Below are 19,786 nucleotides of genomic sequence, written 5' to 3'. Positions count from 1 at the left end.
GAGTTCTTTCACATCTTAGGTTAAGATAATTCCTAAGTGTTTTATTTTTGAAGACTTGGAAAATATTATATTAAGTGAAGTACGCCACACACACACACACACACACACACACACACACACACACAAATAGGCTTCATGGTTTCCCCCATTTGTGGTAAATAGAATATACCTATAAATCTATGAGTAAAACATACTGAATGACAAAAATAAATAAAACTGGAGCATGATAAATTATATAGGGCCCTGGTCATTAACATACAGAGGCCAAAGAAGGCTAAGCATAGGAGTGGTGGGCAAAGGATCAATAGCTATGGACAGTTGATCCCATTACTCTATGAAATGAACTCCAAGAAAAGGAAATAGACATCCTTTACTTGCCATTGTTGCTGTTTTTGTTTTCTTTTCCTTTTTCCTTGTTTGTTACTTTGCATTTGGAAGGGTCAGGGAGAGCACAAAAAAGGTGGAACAAGGATGAACAAATACAGCAGTGATACTCACTAGACGCTATGTAGAAAATAAACTTACCTTATGAGTGGTGATAGGAGGGAAAGTTTGGGAGAGAGTGACAGAAGGGGAGACATATATAACAACTATACAAAAACAATTTTTAAAAATGAAATGACGGGGGGCTGGGGATATGGCCTAGTGGCAAGAGTGCCTGCCTCGGATACATGAGGCCCTGGGTTCGATTCCCCAGCACCACATATAGAGAAAATGGCCAGAAGCAGCGCTGTGGCTCAAGTGGCAGAGTGCTAGCCTTGAGCAAAAAGAAGCCAGGGACAGTGCTCAGGCCCTGAGTCCAAGCCCCAGGACTGGCCAAAAAAAAAAAATGAAATGACATCCAAATTCTAGATTACCAGAAGGTATAAATATAGTATAAAGGTTGGATGAAAGTTGATTCTTTGGATAAAGAATTTCTGTGATTTCCTTGGTTGTTGGATGGGTTGTGATGGTGCCCTTCTGTTTATTGGAGGCTGCATACTTGAAGACTGATGGGACCTTGGTGTAAGTTTATGTTTGGTGATTGTAAACATATATGTGACTGTGTATCTGTGATATTTCTTGAACATATTTGTATCTTATACAGCAAAAGTTCCTCAATAGCTTCCTAAAGAAAAAAATCCATCACAAACATATTTTACACATGACACCAAATATACATTACATTATCTAGTCATCTTGTACCTGGAGTTTGGTATGTTGCTTCACATTTCCAGGTAATGAAGCTATCAATATTAATAACTCAAGCAAAGTTAGTACATTGAAAGACAAAACAAAGGCCCATGTGAGTATGTCTATACTGTTTGTCTCAGCTAATGAAATTAATTTGGGGCTCACTAATGGGCACATTAGCCCTTGTGCAAAGAAGTTACCATTCCTGTATAAGCCTAAAGTATTGTATCATATAGAGTCACTGTCCCTAAATTTAACTTGCTTATTTAATGTCAGGTAAGCCAGTGTAATGCTAGAGTTTTACACAGTTTGGTATCTTTATTCATGTGAAATATACATAAATATATACCTTTATGTTTCCAACTAGTTCCTAGGTCCTTGCAGAGGTGCAAGTTATTATGTAGGACAATGTGGCCCACGTCTTAAAGTTCTGGAATGATGTCTTAGAAGACACATAAAATTTGGCTAAGTATTTCAGTATGCTTTATATCAGCAGCATGAAAAATAAAAGTCTCAATTTAAGACCCTAGAAAACCAACAAATTAGGACTTCAGTTTGTTTGTTAGGATAATCCCCATATTACTTTTTTTCTTTTTTTTTTTTTTTTGCCAGTCCTGGTGCTTGAACTCAGGGCCTGAGCACTGTCCCTGGCTTCTTTTTGCTCAAGGCTAGCACTCTGCCACTTGAGCCACAGCACCACTTCTGGCCTTTTTGTATATGTGTGGTGCTGAGGAATTGAACCCAGGGCTTCACGTATATAAGGCAAGCACTCTACCATGAGGCCATATTCCCAGCGCCACCCCACCCCCGACCCGCCATATTACTTTTGCAAGTCTCATACACTATGTTCAAACACATTAGTCCTTGACCCATGCCTCTCTTTCATGATGGGACCTGTCACTATGAGTTGGGACACACATCAAGTCAGCAGTTTCATGTAGAGTTTCAGGGATTAATCTTTGAGAGAGGCAATGTGCTAGTAGGAAGAACATTTTTTTTCTGGCATATATTTGAATTGGAGTCAATATGCTTCTGGTGTGGGCCCATAGATGTAGGAGAAATACTCTTTTCCATGAACTCAGGGCCTGAGAAGTGTCCCTGGCTTCTTTTTGCTCAAGTCTAGCACTCTACCACTTGAGCCACAGCGCCACTTCCAGCTTTTTTTTTTCTGTATATGTGGTGCTGAGGAATCGAACCCAAGGCTTCATGCATACAAGGCAAGCACTCTACCACTAGGCTATATTCCCAGCCCCTCCATTGAGGATTTTAATTCTAAATTCGATTATTCTCAGATCTCCAATAACCATTCAAAGGATGTTACAGGGATAAAGACTGTGAATCGAGGGCTGGGGATATGGCCTAGTGGCAAGAGAGCTTGCCTTGTATACATGAGGCCCTGGGTTCGATTCCCCAGCACCACATATACAGAAAATGGCCAGAAGTGGCGCTGTGGCTCAAGTGGCAGAGTGCTAGCCTTCAGCAAAAGGAAGCCAGGGACAGTGCTCAGGCCCTGAGTCCAAGGCCCAGGACTGGCCAAAAAAAAAAAAAAAAAACAAAGACTGTGAATCGATACCTACATTGTATCTGTTGTGTCTGTGTTACAGAGGACACTGATAGCTTTGGAGCACCGTCACCACCAGGGGTTGTGAACACCACCCAAAGTCCTGACCCTGAAGAGTCTGCTTTCCAAAGATCTAAGCATCCAACAAAGAGATTCCAGCACTGTGGCAATCTTGACCCCAATAGAAAGGGTAGAAGTCAGGATGGTAGGTGAACTGTGATTTCTTCCTGACATTACCCTAGAAGGATGCACCCCAGAATCTCTGGGAGGGACAAAAGCTGGGATACTGAAGACATGGGATTTTCCCTCCACCCTCAGGGACAACCCAAGTCTACCTCGCACTGCCTTGAGCATTCTCATAGCTTTACCTTTGTCCACCTCTAGGTCATCTGTCCTCACCATAATAAGCACAGTGGTAAGTGTGCACTTTCTCCTGCTTCTTTGTAACCATCTTAGCCTTCCTTCTCTTTTCTATCCTCTCCATGAATGTTCAAGTTCATGTACTTTTTTTTTTCCTTTCAGTTTACCAGCTCTCAAACATCCTTATATGAAGTCCCACACTGCAAAGAGCTCAGTCCTTTTCACAACATCACTGTTTGGGCCACGGACAGCCAACTTTGCTTTGGCTTGTTTCATATGAGCTCTGGACCAAACCAAGCAAATTCCCTTATAGCAATCAGTCTAAATGACAAGTTCCTTACCAAAAGTTTGTTATCAAGACTCCATGTGGAATGGTGGAAGTTAGTTGGGGTCCTGGATTGGGCCAGCACTCAAAGCAGGAGGTGTTAGAATAGGGGACGTCATGCAGGCGCCTCCGGACAGGAAGGAACAGTCCACAACAGGCCTGGAGCCCCAGGGAGTGGGGAGGGGAGTGACCCAGGGAGAAGCTCTGCTTGAGAGCTCAGGGTGGGAACAGCCCAGCGGCCCCCAGGGAAAGCTCAGGGCAGGTGCTAAGTCTTCCCAGCAATCGCCCACCTGGGGGCTTCAGGTCGCTGCCCTTTCAGCAGATTTTGTTGTTGTTATTTTACTGGGTCCTGGGACTTGAACTCTCTGGGCCTAGGCCCTGTCCCTGAGCTTTTGTGGTCCAGGCTAGTACTCCACTACTGAAGCCACAGCTCCACTTCTGGCCCTTTGAGGTTCATTGGAGATAAAATTCTCTCAGATTTTTCCTGCCCAGGCTGGTTTTAAATTGCAGCCTCCTGAGTAGCTGAGATTATAGATGTGAGCCACCAGCACCTGACTAAAACCGATTTTTTTTTCTATGTTTCCTTTTTCTGAGCCTCAAGTTTCTCATCCATGAAATGGATATAAATAGGTGTACATACCAGTAGTGACCATTTCTGCAGCATTCCTTTGTGTGAAGACGAGTGTTAAATATTTTACATGTATGCTTAGGCTTTTGTCTCACAAACATGGGGGGGGGGGTCACTTCATTTATTACCCAGAAGTTATTAAGCCAGAGGTGGAACTGTGGCTCAAGTGGCAGAATGCTAGCCTTGAGTGGAAAAAGCTAAGGGACAGTGTCCAAGCCCCTAAGCTCAAGCCCCAATACTGAGGGGATGGAGAGAGGGAGAGGAGAGGGGAGGAAGAGACAGAGAGGAGAGGAGAACGAACGAACAAGATTAAAGGCAGAGGGCTGGGAATATGGCCTAGTGGCAAGAGTGTTTGCTTTGTATACATGAAGCCCTGGGTTGATTCCCCAGCACCACATATATAGAAAATGGCCAGAGGTGGCGCTGTGGCCCAAGTGGCAGAGTGCTAGCCTTGAGCAAAAAGAAGCCAGGGACAGTGCTCAGGCCCTGAGTCCAAGGCCCAGGACTGGCCAAAAAAAAAGATTAAAGGCAAAGAAGTCAAGCCTTGCAATATGTGCATTCTCAACTATGGCCACCAGAGGGTAGCAAAGACAGGCAAAGGAATCAGCCTTAATTTCAATGAAAATATATATATATTTTTTTTTTTTTTGGAGGGGGGGCTAGCTACAAATTTACTATTGCATCATTACCCTAACAATTTGAGTTTTATGTGTCAAATGATTTACAATCATTAACTAGGCAAATTCTCATCATAACCCTATGAGATGATTTCTTTTTCTTTTTTTAAGATCTGAGACTGGGACTTGATACCTGATCCTTGGCTGGCCCTCTACTAACTGAGCCACGCCTCCAACTCCAAGATTTGCGATTTCTAATTTATAAAGGAGGACAATGAGACAGGGCTGTCATTTCCCAGTCGGAGAACGTGACATGAATTAAACACCTGGCATAACTGTTTCCAACACTTTTCTGTGCTGATACATTGGGAAGTGTGTGCACACACTTGTTGTGTTGGTTGTGTTGGTTCATGTGTGTGCGCATGTACCTCTGGATACCACGTCCATTGATATGTGTGTTTTGAAAATTCTGATCACAGTATTCTGTGTGTGTGTGTGTGTGTGTGTGTGTGTGTGTGTGTGTGTTTTAACCTTCCTGTGATGTAAAAAAAAAAAAAAAAAAAAAAAAACACTAACATGGGGGCTGGGAATATGGCCTAGTGGTAGAGTGCTTGCCTCGTATAGATGAAGCCCTGGGTTCGATTCCTCAGCACCACATATATAGAAAAAGCCAGAAGTAGCTCTGTGGCTCAAGTGGTAGAGTGCTAGCCTTGAGCAAAAGAAGCCAGGGACAGTGCTCAGATAGCAAGACGAGAAAGAGAGGAAGGGGGGCGGGGGGGGGGGGGGGGGGGAGGGGGGAAGGTTAACAGGATCCAGAGCCCCGCTGGGGACAGATAAGAAATGACAGCAAATTCCCTTGAGGCCAATACAGCCGAGAGGGCTTTGTCTGTGCCTGGGGTTCCAGTACTGAAAAGCCAGCATTCTAACAGATTCCAGTGACAAATCCTGCCACCACACCCACACTAGAAGCCCCAGGGTGACTCACGGTTCCATGACCTGAGGATGGGCAAGGAGCGGTGCAAATGAGCAAAGGAGAACCAAGTGTGGGAAACAGTTGGGGGGATAGGTGAAGAGGATGTGGAGTATGGCAATCCCTAGAAATAGGGGCTCCCCCCCACACCATGGGGTCCTTTCCACCCCACCCCACCCCCACATCATGGCCACACCTGAGCCCACCCACTGCTCCCTGCCCTTTTTTACAGATAGGGAAACTGAGGCATGGTGAAGTACAAACATATCAGGGTCTAAAACAAACAATGGAAGCCGGGCACTGGTGGCTCATACCTATCATCCTTACTCAGGAAGCTGAGGTCTGAGAATCACGGTTCAAAGCTATCCTGGGCTGGAAAAGTCCTTGAGACTCTTGCCTCACCAAAAGAGCCAGAAGTGAAGTGAAGCTGTGGCTCAAATGGTAGAGCACTAGCTTGAGCAAAGAAGCTCAGGGACAGCACCTGGGCTCTGAGTTCAAGTCCCAGGATCCACACACAGAACAAGAAAAGAAAGAAAGAAAGAAAGAAAGAAAGAAAGAAAGAAAGAAAGAAAGAAAGAAAGAAAGAAAGAAAGAAAGAAAGAAAGAAAGAAAGAAAGAAAGAAAGAAAGGAAGGAAGGAAGGAAGGAAGGAAGGAAGGAAGGAAGGAAGGAAGAAAAGAGAGAGGAAGGAAGGAAGGAAGGAAGGAAGGAAGGAAGGAAGGAAGGAAGGAAAGGAAGGAAGGAAGGAAGAGAGGAAGGAAGGAAGGAAGGAAGGAACAAGATGGAATTGGGTACACAGAACAAGAAAGAAAGAGAGGAAGAAAGAAAGAAAGAAAGAAAGAAAGAAAGAAAGAAAGGAAGGAAGGAAGGAAGGAAGGAAGGAAGGAAGGAAGGAAGGAAGGAAGGAAGGAGATGGAATTGGGTACCAGTACCTCATACCTGTAGTCCTAGCTTACTCAGTAGGTAGAAATCTGCGGACTGCAGAAAATTCCCCGAGAGTCTTATTTCCAATGAACCAGTTAAAAAAAAAAAAAAAAAAAAAAAAAAAAAAAAAACACCCACAAGTAGAAGTATGGCTTAGAGGGTAGAACGCCAGCCTTGAGTGGAAAAAGCTAAGCAGAGGTGTAAGGCCTGAGTTCAAGCCCCAGTACCAGCACACCCTCTTCCCCCCCCCCCCAAAAAAAAATGGATAGGTGTAGCAGAATGGGGAGAGGGTGAAGAAAGAGATTGAGGCGTGGAAAGCCCCTAGAAGAAGCCCAAAGGAGTCCGGTAGGGCCCAGCAATAGAGCTGACACGGGATTTAACCAGAGAGATCTAGAGGAGTGATGTTCTCACCCACCCACTCCAGGGGTGGCCGGCTCCCCCTCATCATAGTTTATCTTTCAGCTGGGGACACAGCTAGCCATGGCCAGCAACTCAGGCTCCATGGCAGGCAGCTTCTGAACTTTAGACAAGTAAACAAGTCTTGGCTTGGCCTGGTGGCCCTGCCCTGCCTTGCCCAGGAAACATAGGGGAATTGGGGGGGGGGGGAAGGAATCCTGCAGACCTGTGTTCCCCCAGTAGGCATGTGTGCAGTGGGTGTTCAGGCTTAGGAGGCAGAAACCAGGCTCTGCCAATCCACTCGTGGTTAGATGTGGGGACTGAAAATGTCCAGTCTATGTATCCTGCCGTCAGCCTGTCTGTCTGCCTGTCTCTCTGTCTGCCTGTTTCTTTCCTGTAAGAGGACTAGGTTGGACCAGGCTCTGATGATTCACTTAGCCTCACTCAGGAAGCTAAGATCAGAAGATCACAGTTCCTAACGTATGAAACTGTAACTTTTCTGTACATCAGTTTGATAATAAAAATTTGAAAAAAAATAAAAAATAAAATAAAATAAAAAGAAGATCACAGTTCAAAGCCAGCCTAGAAGGGGAAACTCTGTGAGATCTCTTATCACCAGTTAACCACCCAAGAAGCCAGAAGTAGAGCTGTGGTAAAAGTAGTAAAGCATTCGCATTGAGCAAGAAAAGCTCAGAGACAGAGCCCAGGCCCTGAGTTCAAGTCCTAGGACCAGCCCTAAATTAAAAAAAATTTTAAGACCAGGTTGAAATCAGGAATTGCAACATGAACTTGGGGCACAGAGCAGACAGCCAAGACCAACAAGCACAGACGGTACAATGACACCTTCTCTGGGCCTCAGAGGCCTCTGTGCTCGGGCCTACAAAGGCCCCAACACCCCACACCACCACCCTGTGTCTACTACACTTCTAGAAGTTTCCCACCCACTCTGCCTGCAGCTCTTCTTATCTTGGGTAGACCAGGAGGCAGCTGACTAAGCCCCACCCTGGGGGGAAGAGGGGGCAACCAGATCAAGGGACCCCTGGGCCTGCTAGAGCCTGATAGAGATTGCTGAATTGGGGGGCGTGGTTATCAGCTGGTTCTGTGTGGTGAGGAGGCCAGGTGAGCTGGGTCCTAGGTTCTGAGTGGTGGAGATACAACATTCAACCTTTTCTGATTTGTCTATTGTGGTTTTGTCAGTCCTGGGTCTTGAACTCAGGGCCTGAGCACTGTCCCTGAGCTTCTTTTGCTCAAAGCTAGCACTCCACCACTTGAGCCACAGTGCCACTTCCAGCTTTTTCAATGTATGTGATGCTGAGGAATCAAACCCAGGGCTTCATGCATGCTAGGCAAGCACTCTACCACTAAGCCACGTTCCCAGCCAGTAATCAACTATGTAATGAACTGGATCATAGCATCCAGAACAGTGTGGTGACTTAGAGTAGTCTCTAGCCACAGATTTCTTAATTGCACACCAGTCACAACTTAATCCCCCTGATCCTCAGTTTTCTCAGCTCTGAAACCTCCTGTGATGTAATGGCTCATGCCTGCAATCCTAGCTACTCAGGAGGCTGAGAGGTCCAAAGATGGTGGTTCGAATCCAGGCTGGGCAGGAAAGTCTTGAGACTCTCATCTCCAATTAACCACCAGAGAACCAGAAGGAGTGCTGTGGCTTAAAGTAGTAGAGTGCTAGCCTTGAGCAAAAGAGCTCAGGAACAGTGCTCAGGCCCCAAGTTCAAGCCCCAACACTGACAAAAACAAGATGAAAAAAAAATTTTTAGCTGAAGATGTAAAGGTCCAAAAAAGGTAAATGATGTTTCTAGAATCCTGCAATGAATGTAGCTTCTTTTTTTTTTATTAAATGTCATTGACAAGGTAGTGTGCAAAGGGGGTACAGTTACATAATAAGGCAGTGAATACATTTCTTGTGATATCTTACACCCTCATTTTTCTTTCGCTTCCCTAGATCAGGTAGGCATATACACAATATCTAGTGTACCAAAATCATATTAACCACGTAGTGTACGCCACAGTGAATGTAGCTTCTAAGCTGAGGCTACAAGCCTACTCTATCTTTCCCCATCCCTCCCTGAGACTTTGCACAAAGAAGGTAGGTATTCTACAGGGAGTCCCTGCATGTACCCTCTAAAAGGATTCAAGATTTTGATGATGATGATGGTAGATGACAATACTAGCTACCAAATGAAATGATTATCCTCTACTAGAAAGATAATTACACAGTTCTTTTTTTTTTTTTCTGGTCCTGGGCCTAAGCACTGTTTCTTAGCTTTTATACAGATTCGTTCATTAGTCTGCACAATGTCCTAAGGGACTGAGTAAAATGCTTATTCCATTCTACACATAAAAAAAAAAATGGTGTGCCAAGAGCCTCTGGCTCCTGACTGTAATCTTAGCTAATCAGAAGACTGAGATCTGAGGATCCCAGTTTGAAGCCAGCCCTGGAAGAAAAATCAGAGACTCTTATCTCCAATGAACCAACGAAAAAAGCTGGAAGTGGAGCCATGGCTCAGGTTGTCGAGTAGCCAGCCTTGAGTAGAAAAAGCTAAGGAAGCCAGGTGCTGATGGTTCACACCTGTAACCCTAGCTACTCAGGAGGTTGAGGTCTGAGGATCATGGTTCAAAGCCAGCTGGTGCAGAAAAGTCCCCGTGAGACTCTCGAATTAGTCCCTCAAAAGACAGAAGTGGAGCTGTGGCTCAAAGTGGTAGAGCACTAGCCCTGAGCAAAAGAGCTCAGGGTCAGCACCCAGGCCCTGAGTTCAAGCCCCACAACCAACAAAAACCAAAGAAAAGGAAAAGGAAAAGCTAAGGAAGAAGGAGAGGCCCTGAGTTCAAGCCCCCAGAATAGGAGTGCACACACATGGGCACACATACATTCTCTCTCTACACACACACACACACACACACACACACACACAGCTTTGAGGATAAAGGAAATTGATACCATCTTCACTGTTGATGGCTATGTGCTTCCTGGAGGACAGGCAACCTCATTCCCGGACAAGACGAGCACCTTCCAGATGATGTAAAAACACTGGATGGGTGTGGCTTCACCAAGCACAGTGGGGCTCAGTCTTCTGAGCAGATGAGGCCTCAGAAGTCCTGTGCATGGGGCTCTCATACCTCCAGATGCAATGAGGCCTCAACTCCAGAGATAGCACCAAACAACCTGCCATTCAGTGGAGGCTGCAGGCTCACGCCACAGGCCCATTCCTCCCCAATCAAAGAGATCTGGGAAGCTAGGCACTGGTGGCTCACATCTATAATCATAGCTACTTAGGTGGCTGAGATCTGAGGGTCGTAGTTCAAAGCTAGCCTGGGCTGGCAAATCCATGAGACTCTATCTCCAATAAACTACCAAAAAGTTAGAAGTGGAGCTGTGGCTTAAGGAACAGCACCCAAGCCCTGATTTCAGGTCCCAGGACCAGCACTACATTAAAAAAGAGATGTGGGGGCTGGGGATATAGCCTAGTGGCAAGGGTGCCTGCCTCGGATACACGAGGCCCTAGGTTCGATTCCCCAGCACCACATATACAGAAAACGGCCAGAAGCGGCACTGTGGCTCAAGTGGCAGAGTGCTAGCCTTGAGCGGGAAGAAGCCAGGGACAGTGCTTAGGCCCTGAGTCCAAGGCCCAGGACTGGCAAAAAAAAAAAAAAAAAAAAAAAAAGAGATGTGGGCATCTTCTGGGTTGCTGCCTTTCTCTACATGTGCCTTCCTACCTGCCCCTCAAAGGCACCTTGGGAAGGCCAAACTGCTCCCATCAGCCAGCCACAGGACAAGCAAGGACTGACCACCTCTGGGCCAGCCTGATAAGGCAGGGGACACAAGACCACACACATGGATGGCCACACCCAAAGCCATGAGTCTGCTGTAAGTCCAGATTGACAGGCAAAGGCCAGGAGCAACAGTGGAGACTGAATCTCGAGTCTTAGAATCTCATGTTTACAGCCTAGAATTCTATGCAATTTTTTTTTTTTTTTTTTTTTTTTTTTTTTTTTTTTTTTTTTTTTTTTTGCCAGTCCTGGGCCTTGGACTCAGGGCCTGAGCACTGTCCCTGGCTTCTTTTTGCTCAAGGCTAGCACTCTGCCACTTGAGCCGCAGCGCCACTTCTGGCCATTTTCTGTTTATGTGGTGCTGGGGAATCGAACCCGAGGGCTTCATGTATACAAGGCAAGCGCTCTTGACACTAGGCCATATCCCCAGCCCCAGCCTAGAATTCTGACCTGGGAAAAACCCCAGCGACTTACACTCAGGGTAATAGAGCACTAGTCTTAAACTGAAGAGTTTGGGAACAGCACCCAGGCCCTGAGTTCAAGCATCGGAACCAGCACGCGCATGCGCACACACATGCACAAAGAAAGATTGAGAGGAAGAAAGGGAGAAAAAAGGGAAGAGAGAAGGAGGGAGGAAAAGGGAAGGAAGGAGGGAAGGAAGGAAGGAAGGAAAGAAGGAAGGAAGGAAGGAAGGAAGGAAGGAAGGAAGGAAGGAAGGAAGGAAGGAAGGAAGGAAGGAAGGGAAAGGAAGGAAGGAAGATCAAGAACTAATGAGGGCGAAGACTGTGATGAGCTACTTTGGCATTCAAGGCCTGCCTTGGTCTGGCCCAGCCTGCAGTGTGTACCTGGCCTCTCACTGCTCTGGATTCTTCAGCCCAAGGCTCACAGCTTTTTTCTCCCCACCCCCAACCCCAGTCCCCACCCTCCAGAATCTCTACTTTATAGAAGGCCCCCCTCCCCAGCCCAAGCCATAAAAATGTGTGGGATGAAATGAACTATACAACTAGTGGGAAATGACAGGAGAGGGAAAGAAAGAAAAAAGGGATGGCATGGTCCAAAAAGAACTGTATTCACACAGGGCACCTGTAACCTTAGCTACTCAGGGGGCTGAGATCTGAGGATTGCAGTTCGAAGCCAGCCTGGGGAGAAAAGTCTCCATGAGACACATCTCTAACTAGCCATTCAAAAACCCAAACGTGGGGCTGCAAATATGGCCTAGTGGTAAAGTGCTCGCCTCTTATACATGAAGCCCTGGGTTCGATTCCTCAGTACCACATATATACAAAAAGGCCAGAAGTGGTACTGTGGCTCAAGTGGCAGAGTGCTAGCCTTGAGCAAAAAGAAGCCAGGGACAGTGCTCAGGCACTGAGTCCAAGGCCCAGGACTGGCAAAAACAAAAACAAAACAAAAACCCAAACATGGCACTGTGGTTCAAGTGGTAGAGCAGGAGTAGCCTTGAACACAGGCTCAGAGACAGGCCCCAGGCCCCAAGTTCAAGCCCTACAACCAACAACAACAAAATTGTGCTCACTACCTGAATTATGAAATGATAGCCCCTCTGTACACCTTAATAACATATATATAATGTCCTAGGGCTTGGACTCAGGGCCCGGGCACTGTCTCTGAGCTGCTTTTTGGCTCAAGCGCCACTTCTGGCTTTTTCTGTTTGTGTGGTGCTGAGGAATCGAACCCTCAATGCATGCAAGGCAGGCAGGCACTCTACCGCTAAGCCACATTCCCAGCCCCATAAAATATATGTCTAAAAAAGAACCCATGTGTATATTATGTATATGCATATATGTAGTATATATTTCATTCATCATTCCTATTCCAAAAATTTGCTAAGTTACCCGGTTCCACCTCTCAAATTCACTCCGGTGCTTGCGCAAATCAACAAAAGCAGGCCTCAGGTCGGCTCTCTTAGGCCTGTGAACCCCCCCTCTCCCGCACCCAGGGCTCCCCAAGGCTTCTCAGGCCCGCCCCGCCCGCGCTCCCGGCCAGGACGCCCGTCACGCCAGGCCACGCCCTCGCCGACAATGGTGGGCGGAGCCACGGACCACGTGTGCGCCCAGACTCCCGAGCCGGCCGGGAAAGCGGTCTGTATGGGGGTGCGGGGAGGCGGGGGGAGGGAAGGGCGGAGCCCCCCTCCCCCGGCAGCGCGGCTCTCCACCTCCGCCTGCACCCGCAGCTGCTCGCCCACCCTAGCGGGGTCCCCACGTTCCCTCTGTCCCCCCTGCTCCCCACCCTCCAATCTTCGCTAGCCCGCCCCGCCCTCAGCCGCGCGCGCGCGGAAGCTGAGTCATCCCTGCTGCTGGGTGCTGGGTGCTGGGTGCAACCCGGCCTGGAGATCAGGCCTGAATCCCTGCTGGCCGCCGTCCCGGCCCGGAGAGGCCGGAGGAGGGGGAGGCACCCAACCCGGTTGGGTGGGGGACACCCGGGAAGGCCCACGATCGCCCCACCGCGCGCAGAATGGAGGCACACATATTCAGATACAGCCAGCATGAAGGTGGCACCCAGGACCCGGCAGCTCGCCATGCATCCCATCTTTTATGGGACCCACATAGTGGGGGCTTTGTTTTGAATCTTTGACACCCCCCCCCCCCTTGTCAGTCTTTACTCATCAGAACAGCCAGGAGCTTGTTGTTGACTTACACCTATCATCCTAGCCACTCCCGGGGCTGTCATCTGAGGATGACAGTTCAAAGCCAGCCCAGGGAAGAGAAGTCTGTGAGACTCATCTCCCAAGTAACCACCTGAAAACCACCACACATGGCACTGTGGCTCAAAGAGCACCAGGCTTGGGGGGCCGGGGGGGGGGGGGGAAGCTCAGGGAGAGCACCCAGGCCCTGAGTTCAAACCTCACAAACAACAAAAATGTGACAACCTTTCTTGGGGGGGAGGGGGGTTGAATCAGATGACCAGCTCTTGAAAAATTAAAATGTATGGCGATATGTTTCCCATGGAGAATTTTATTGTCTAGTTTGCCAGGGTCTCCTTTACTCCCTCCTTCCATCCTCCTAAACCCTGCCTTCCAGTAGCTGGGATTATAGACCCACTGATCTTTCCTATCAAATCATTCTACCTCTATTAACATGCAGGCTAAAAATAGAAATTCTCTTTATGCTTATTAATTATCTTTATGCAGTTGTGCCAAGGAGTGTGAATTCAATATGTCAGTTTAGGAGTACAATGCATCTTGATCAACCCCATTCATCCCTTCCAAGTTTCCTGGTAAAAATTCTCTTGAGGAAAATAGGTCCCGGACAATGATATGTGATCAGAGCCTTCCCTCCAATAGAAGATGACTTGGACCAATAATTAACCCGCTTTAGATTTATTCCTGGACAAGGGCCGGCGGGTGCTGAGAAGACTAGCAGAAGCACAGTGTACAGTAACTGCTCCTTGGAGCTGCAGGGAACTTCTCAGCAGATGGATGGATAGATCCCATGGCATATTTGGTGAGAGTAAGTTCTTTTCAAGTCACTGGGCCTATGAAACTCCAGCTGTTGGCTATAGGTTTCAAAGGCAATTGCCATTGGGCTGGAACTATTCTGTAGCCTCGTGCTCATCAGTTCATCCTGGGTAAAAGATTCTTGTGGCATACAAGCTGGATTCAGTACAGCCAGGTTCTATACAAGCCTCATCATGTCTCTCTTCTTCCCAGTGAAGCTCATCCCCCATCACAGCTGTGGCTCCTGGAGCACCTTGCCTATTAATGATGACCAAGAGAAGACTCAGGCCTCACAGGCTCTGCTTAAGTGGGGCACCAATGGCTTCCGCCTGTAATCCTAGATACTCAGGAGGCAGAGATCTGATGATCACTGTTCAAACCCAGCCCACTCCAATTAACCACTCAGAAACCTGTAGAGTACTAGCCTTGAGCAAAAGAGCTCAGGGACAACACCCAGGCCCTAAGTTCAAGCCCCATGACCAACAGGCTGGGTTCGAACCGTGACCCTCAGATCTTATCTTCCTGCTTTGCTAGGATTACAGGCATGAGTCACCAAGTGCCTGACTGTATTTTATTTTTATTTATTTTTCTCATTAAACTTTAACAGGTCTCAAAATACATAGAATGCTTTGTGAATTTTCATGTCATCCTTTGCACAGAGGCAGGCTATTTTTTTTCCTCTATCATCCCAATTTTACTATATGTGGCATAGAAGAAAGCACCATTTCATTTTATTTTATTCCCACACATTCTTTTTTTTTTTTTTTTTTTTGCCAGTTCTGGGCCTTGAACTCAGGGCTTGAGCACTGTCCCTGGCTTCTTTTTTGCTCAAGGCTAGCACTCTGCCACTTGAGCCACAGCGCCCCTTCTGGCCATTTTCTATATATGTGGTGCTGGGGAATTGAACCCAGGGCTTCATGTATACGAGTCAAGCACTCTTGCCACTAGGCCATATTCCCAGCCCCTATTCCCACTCATTCTTACTTGGATATTTTGCTCACGATTGTTTACTATTACTTGAGCTATACCTCCAGTCCAGTTCTGTTTTTATTGTATTTTATTTTATTTTGTAAATACAATATGGTTATTTTGCAGCATATTATATAATTTATTTAAATTAATTGAAAATATTACACTGGGCTGGAAATATGGCTCAGTGGTAGAGAGTCTGCCTAGCAAGCATGAGGCCCTAAGTTCAAACCTCAGCACCACCTAAAAGACAAAGAATAGATCTTGAGCTGGGCATGGCTGAACATGCCTGTAATTGCAGCAATCTGCTGGCAGAGGTACAAAGACGGGCTGCATAATAAGGCGCTAGTCAAAGACTAAAAGCATCAGATACCAAGTTTGAGTCCCAGTCTCAAAAGGGAGGGAGGCAAAGAGAGAGGGAAAGAGGGAGGAAAGAAAACAAAACAGCCAGACACTGGGTGGCTCATGCCTGTAATCCTAGCTACTCAGGCATCTACAGTTCAAAGCCAGCTTAGACAGGAAAGCTCATGAAACTCATCTCCAATTTAACACACACACACACAAAGCCACAAGTGGAGCTGTGGCTCAAGTGGCAGTAGGGCTGGCCTTGAGCACAAAACCTCAGGGATAGCTCCCAGGACTGTGCACAAAAAAAATCAAACAAAAGAAAGTATATTAACAGTATTCACTCTGAGGTTCCATAAGAAGACTTCCAAACTATCCTGAGCATCTTTTCCATTAATGAATTTTGCTCAGTAGTTGAGATTTAACGTTCACCCTCCAAAGAAAAGGACAGGACCAACAGGTTTAATCTGTTTTTCTCCCCAAAGGGATAGCCCAGCAATGCCAAATAAAATAGAAGGATCCAGTGTATCTCCTAGTCTGTCAGCCAAACTGGCATTGCATTCTTTCTCTCTTTTTTTTCCCTTGTGAATACTAAGGCTTGAACTCAGGCCCTGGGCACTGTCCCTGAGCTTCTTTTGCTCAAGGCTAGCACTCTACCACTTGAGCCACAGCACTACTTCCAGCTTTTTCTTCTTATGTGGTACTGAGGACTCGAACCCAGGGCTTCATGCATGCTAGGCAAGCACTCTACCACTAAGCCACATTCCCAGTTCTGCCTCGCAGATTTTTATGCCTATTTCTACCTCCCAAGTGGCTAGGATATGTGGCTATGTCATCACACCCGGCTCATTTTCTTCCTCTGGACGACCATGGCTCACCATTTGGCTCGCTGTTGAGCTCACCTGAGGGTGAATTGTCAAAAAGCCATCAACCAAGTAAATCAGAATCCAATGCAACTGCCTAGTAGTCACCAAGAATGCTGTCCACCAATAGATCTGCCCAGCATGAGATTCAGAACCTTCTCAGCAACCAAGTCCACCATCTAAGTTCACAGGACAACACAAATTACCTTTTCCACAATAACAGCACCCAACTCCCTCAGCAGAGAACAGGGGCCACCACACACATACTTCTCTGTTATATATATATATATATATATATATATATTAGATCCCCAGATTCCTGGGCTTGCTTTTTATCCAGCCCTAGGTCCTGACATAAACTACCACAGGGTGTGCTAGAACATTCAACAGACCATTAAGTTGTTACACTAGCTGCTTAGTGGGAACTCAGATATCCAGGGTGAAAGATCCAGCTCCCTTCTGCTACCTTGAACATATTCCACAGGTGGCTTGCGTCGATAAATAGCATCAATAGTATTGTGCGGAAGGAGAATCTGGACAGCAGCAAGTATGTACAAAAGATGAACCGGGAGGTGGAAATAGGGAAGCTCATAGGTTCAGGCCAGCTGAGACACAAAGTTATGGAGACTCTTATTTCAATCAATAAGCTACCTGTGGTGGTGTGGGCCTGTCATCCCAGCTATGTGGGAGGTTATAGGTGGGAGATCAGGGTCTGAGGCCAGCTCTAGGTTTAAAAGAAACCCATGAGAGCTGAGTGCAGCAGCCAGGCCCAGAGTTCAAGCCCCACAACTGACCCAAAGAAAAAAGAAATCATGAGATCCTACCTGAAAAATAACTAAAGCAAAAAAGGGGCTGGGTGGGCTGGGAACGTGGCTTAGTGGTGGAGTGCTTGCCTAGCATGCAGCCCTGGGTTTGATTCCTCCCTACCACATAAATGGAAAAAGCCAGAAGTGGCGCTGTGGCTCAAGAGGCAGCGTGCTAGCCTTGAGCAAATAGAAGCTCAGGGACAGTGCTCAGGCTCTGAGTGCAAGCCCCAGGACTGGAGAAAAAAAAAAAAAGGAGCTGGAGGTATAGTTAAAGTGGTAGAGCACCTGCCAAGCAGGCACAAGGCTCTGAGTTCAAACCCTACTACCACCAAAAAGAGAAAATTCATCCAATGCTGGCCCCACTGAGTGGATGTGATCAACCTGTCACTGAAATCCCATGGAACCCCCGGGACCCATTAGTATCCATCAGGCCCTGTAGATGCCACTCATTGTTAAATCCTCAGACGTACAGCATCCATAATGGTCTTTGAGCCCTAGGAAGAGGTATAGTTTGCATGTCTCCATGGTAACTGTGCACCAGACTTGACTGCCAGTAATATCCTCCAATGGTATACCATGCCTGAGATCAAAACACAGTCATACTTCCTATATAGTTGATTGCTCTTGAGATTTTTTTTCTTTCCAGTCCCAGGACTGGAGCTTGAACTCAGGTCTTGGCCCCTTTGCTTGGCTTTATCTGCTCCAGGCTAATATTCTATGACTTGAGCCCATACCTCTACTTAAATAGATTCTGGTGGTTAATTGGAGATGAAAGTCTCCTGGACTTTCCTATCCTGGCTGGCTTGGAACTGTGATTCTCAGATCTCAGCCTTCTGAGTTGCTAAGATTGCAGGTGTGAGCCCCAGCACCCAGTTCTCACCTTTATTTTACAGAAAAAACTGACACAGAAATGAAAGGCAGTAGATGGTAGCCCAGGACCCAAGTGGAATGGTGTGGGAAGAAGGGTACAGCCTGTTCCCCAAGCCAATTAATTTAGATAAAGCTGACTACGTTTTCCATTCTGGGACCAAGGAAGGCTGTAAATCAGGGTGGACTTCTTGAAGGAAGCAGGCTTTCTACAGCATCTGGAAGGTTTGTTGACTTCACAGATACATCTCAGGCTTTTATCTAGAAGCAAACCTCTCATTAAACCCTTGAATACTTGATTAAACTGTATACTCATCTCTGATTCATTGTTATCTGTACAGAAGAAAGAGAAACACAGAGAGGGGAAGTGACAAGTCCAAGGTTGTACAACCAATGAGCACTGTGATAGAGATTGGAGTTCAGCTAGCCTGGCCCTCGAGCAAACTCACCACAACCACCATCCACCTTGCCTGCACTGGACAACAGTGCCTACTGCAGACCCCTGTGGCATAGAGACCCAGCCCTGATTTGCCTTTATTGGGGTCTGGTTGGTGGCCTGGTTGTATACATGGAAGACATAACAGGCCACACCTAGCGGAGCCACAGCTCCACTTCTGGTTTTCTGGTGGTTCATTGGAGATAAGAGTCTCAAGGACTTTCATGCTGGGGCTGGCTTTGAACTGTGATCCTCAAATCTCAGCCTCCTGAGTAGCTGGGATGACAGGCGTGAGCCACCAGCACCTGGCTTCATCCATAATCTTTTTAAAGTCAGTGTTGAACAGGTCACTGCTGGCTCATGCAGGTAATCCTAGCTATTCAGGTGGCTGAGATTTGAAGATCGCAGTTCAAAGCCAGCCCAGGCAGGAATATGCATGATATTTGTATATGAACAACCAAAAAGCAGGAAAAGAAGATGGGCCTCAAGTGTTAGAGGCCCAGCTTTGAGCAAAAAAAAAGCCAAGTGAGCAGGGCACTGGTTGCTCAAAGTAGTAGAGTGCTAAACTTGAGCAAAAGAGATCAGGGATCACACCCAGACCCTGAATTCAAGCCCTACAACTGACCGAAAACAAAACAACAACAAAAACTCACTGAGAATGTAAGGCCATGAGTTGAAGCTTCAGTATAGGCACACACACCACAATGTCAGTGTATACTGGCACATGCCTATAGTCCCACTTATTCAAGAGGCTAAGGCTGGAGAATCCCTTGAGCTCAGAGCTCCAGGTCAGCTTAGTCGACACAGCAGAAGCCATCTCAAAAACTACCAAACAAAACTGAGCACTGGTGGCTCACGCCTGTCATCCTCGCTACTCTAGAGGCTGAGATCTGAGGATCCTGGTTCAAAGCCAGCTGTGGGCAGGAAAGTCTGTGAAACTCTTACCTCCAACGAACCACCCGAAAACCAGAAGTGGCACTGTGGTTCAAAGTGGTAGAACGCAAGCCTTGAGCAAAAAAACTCAGGGATAGTACTCAGTCCCTGAGTACAAGCCCCAGGACTGAAACACACAGATATAAATAAGGGTAAGGCATGGTGACAAGTGTGTATAATCTAGCTATTCAGGAAGTGGAGGTAGAAGGATTAAGGCCTAAGGTTAGTCAGGCCAAAGAAAAGAAAAGAAACAAAAAGCAAAAGGACTAGGGGAGTGGCTCAACTTCTAGACTGCTTTCTTAGCAAGTGCAAGGCTCTGAGTTCTATCTCCGGTAAGGCCAGCAAACAAACAAGTCTAGGTTATGAAACCAAGG

General features: G+C 46.8%; 1 protein-coding gene across 1 annotated transcript in view; it reads left to right on the top strand.

Moving 5' to 3' along the window:
- The window catches only part of LOC125341794 (zinc finger protein 782-like), a 69,812-nt gene extending 66,674 nt beyond the window's left edge, over window positions 1-3,138 (top strand). The window contains exons 12-13 of the mRNA XM_048333880.1: window positions 2,778-2,939; window positions 3,119-3,138. Of these exons, the coding sequence (XP_048189837.1) occupies window positions 2,778-2,939; window positions 3,119-3,138 (182 nt within the window). The remainder of the gene's footprint in view (window positions 1-2,777; window positions 2,940-3,118) is intronic.
- The last annotated feature ends 16,648 nt before the right edge of the window (window positions 3,139-19,786 follow it).

This window comes from Perognathus longimembris, chromosome 25 (genome assembly GCF_023159225.1).
Source record: "Perognathus longimembris pacificus isolate PPM17 chromosome 25, ASM2315922v1, whole genome shotgun sequence".
NCBI classification, from domain to species: Eukaryota; Metazoa; Chordata; class Mammalia; order Rodentia; family Heteromyidae; genus Perognathus; species Perognathus longimembris.
Note: the sequence above shows the minus strand (reverse complement) of the source record. Positions and strands in the feature narration are given on the sequence as shown.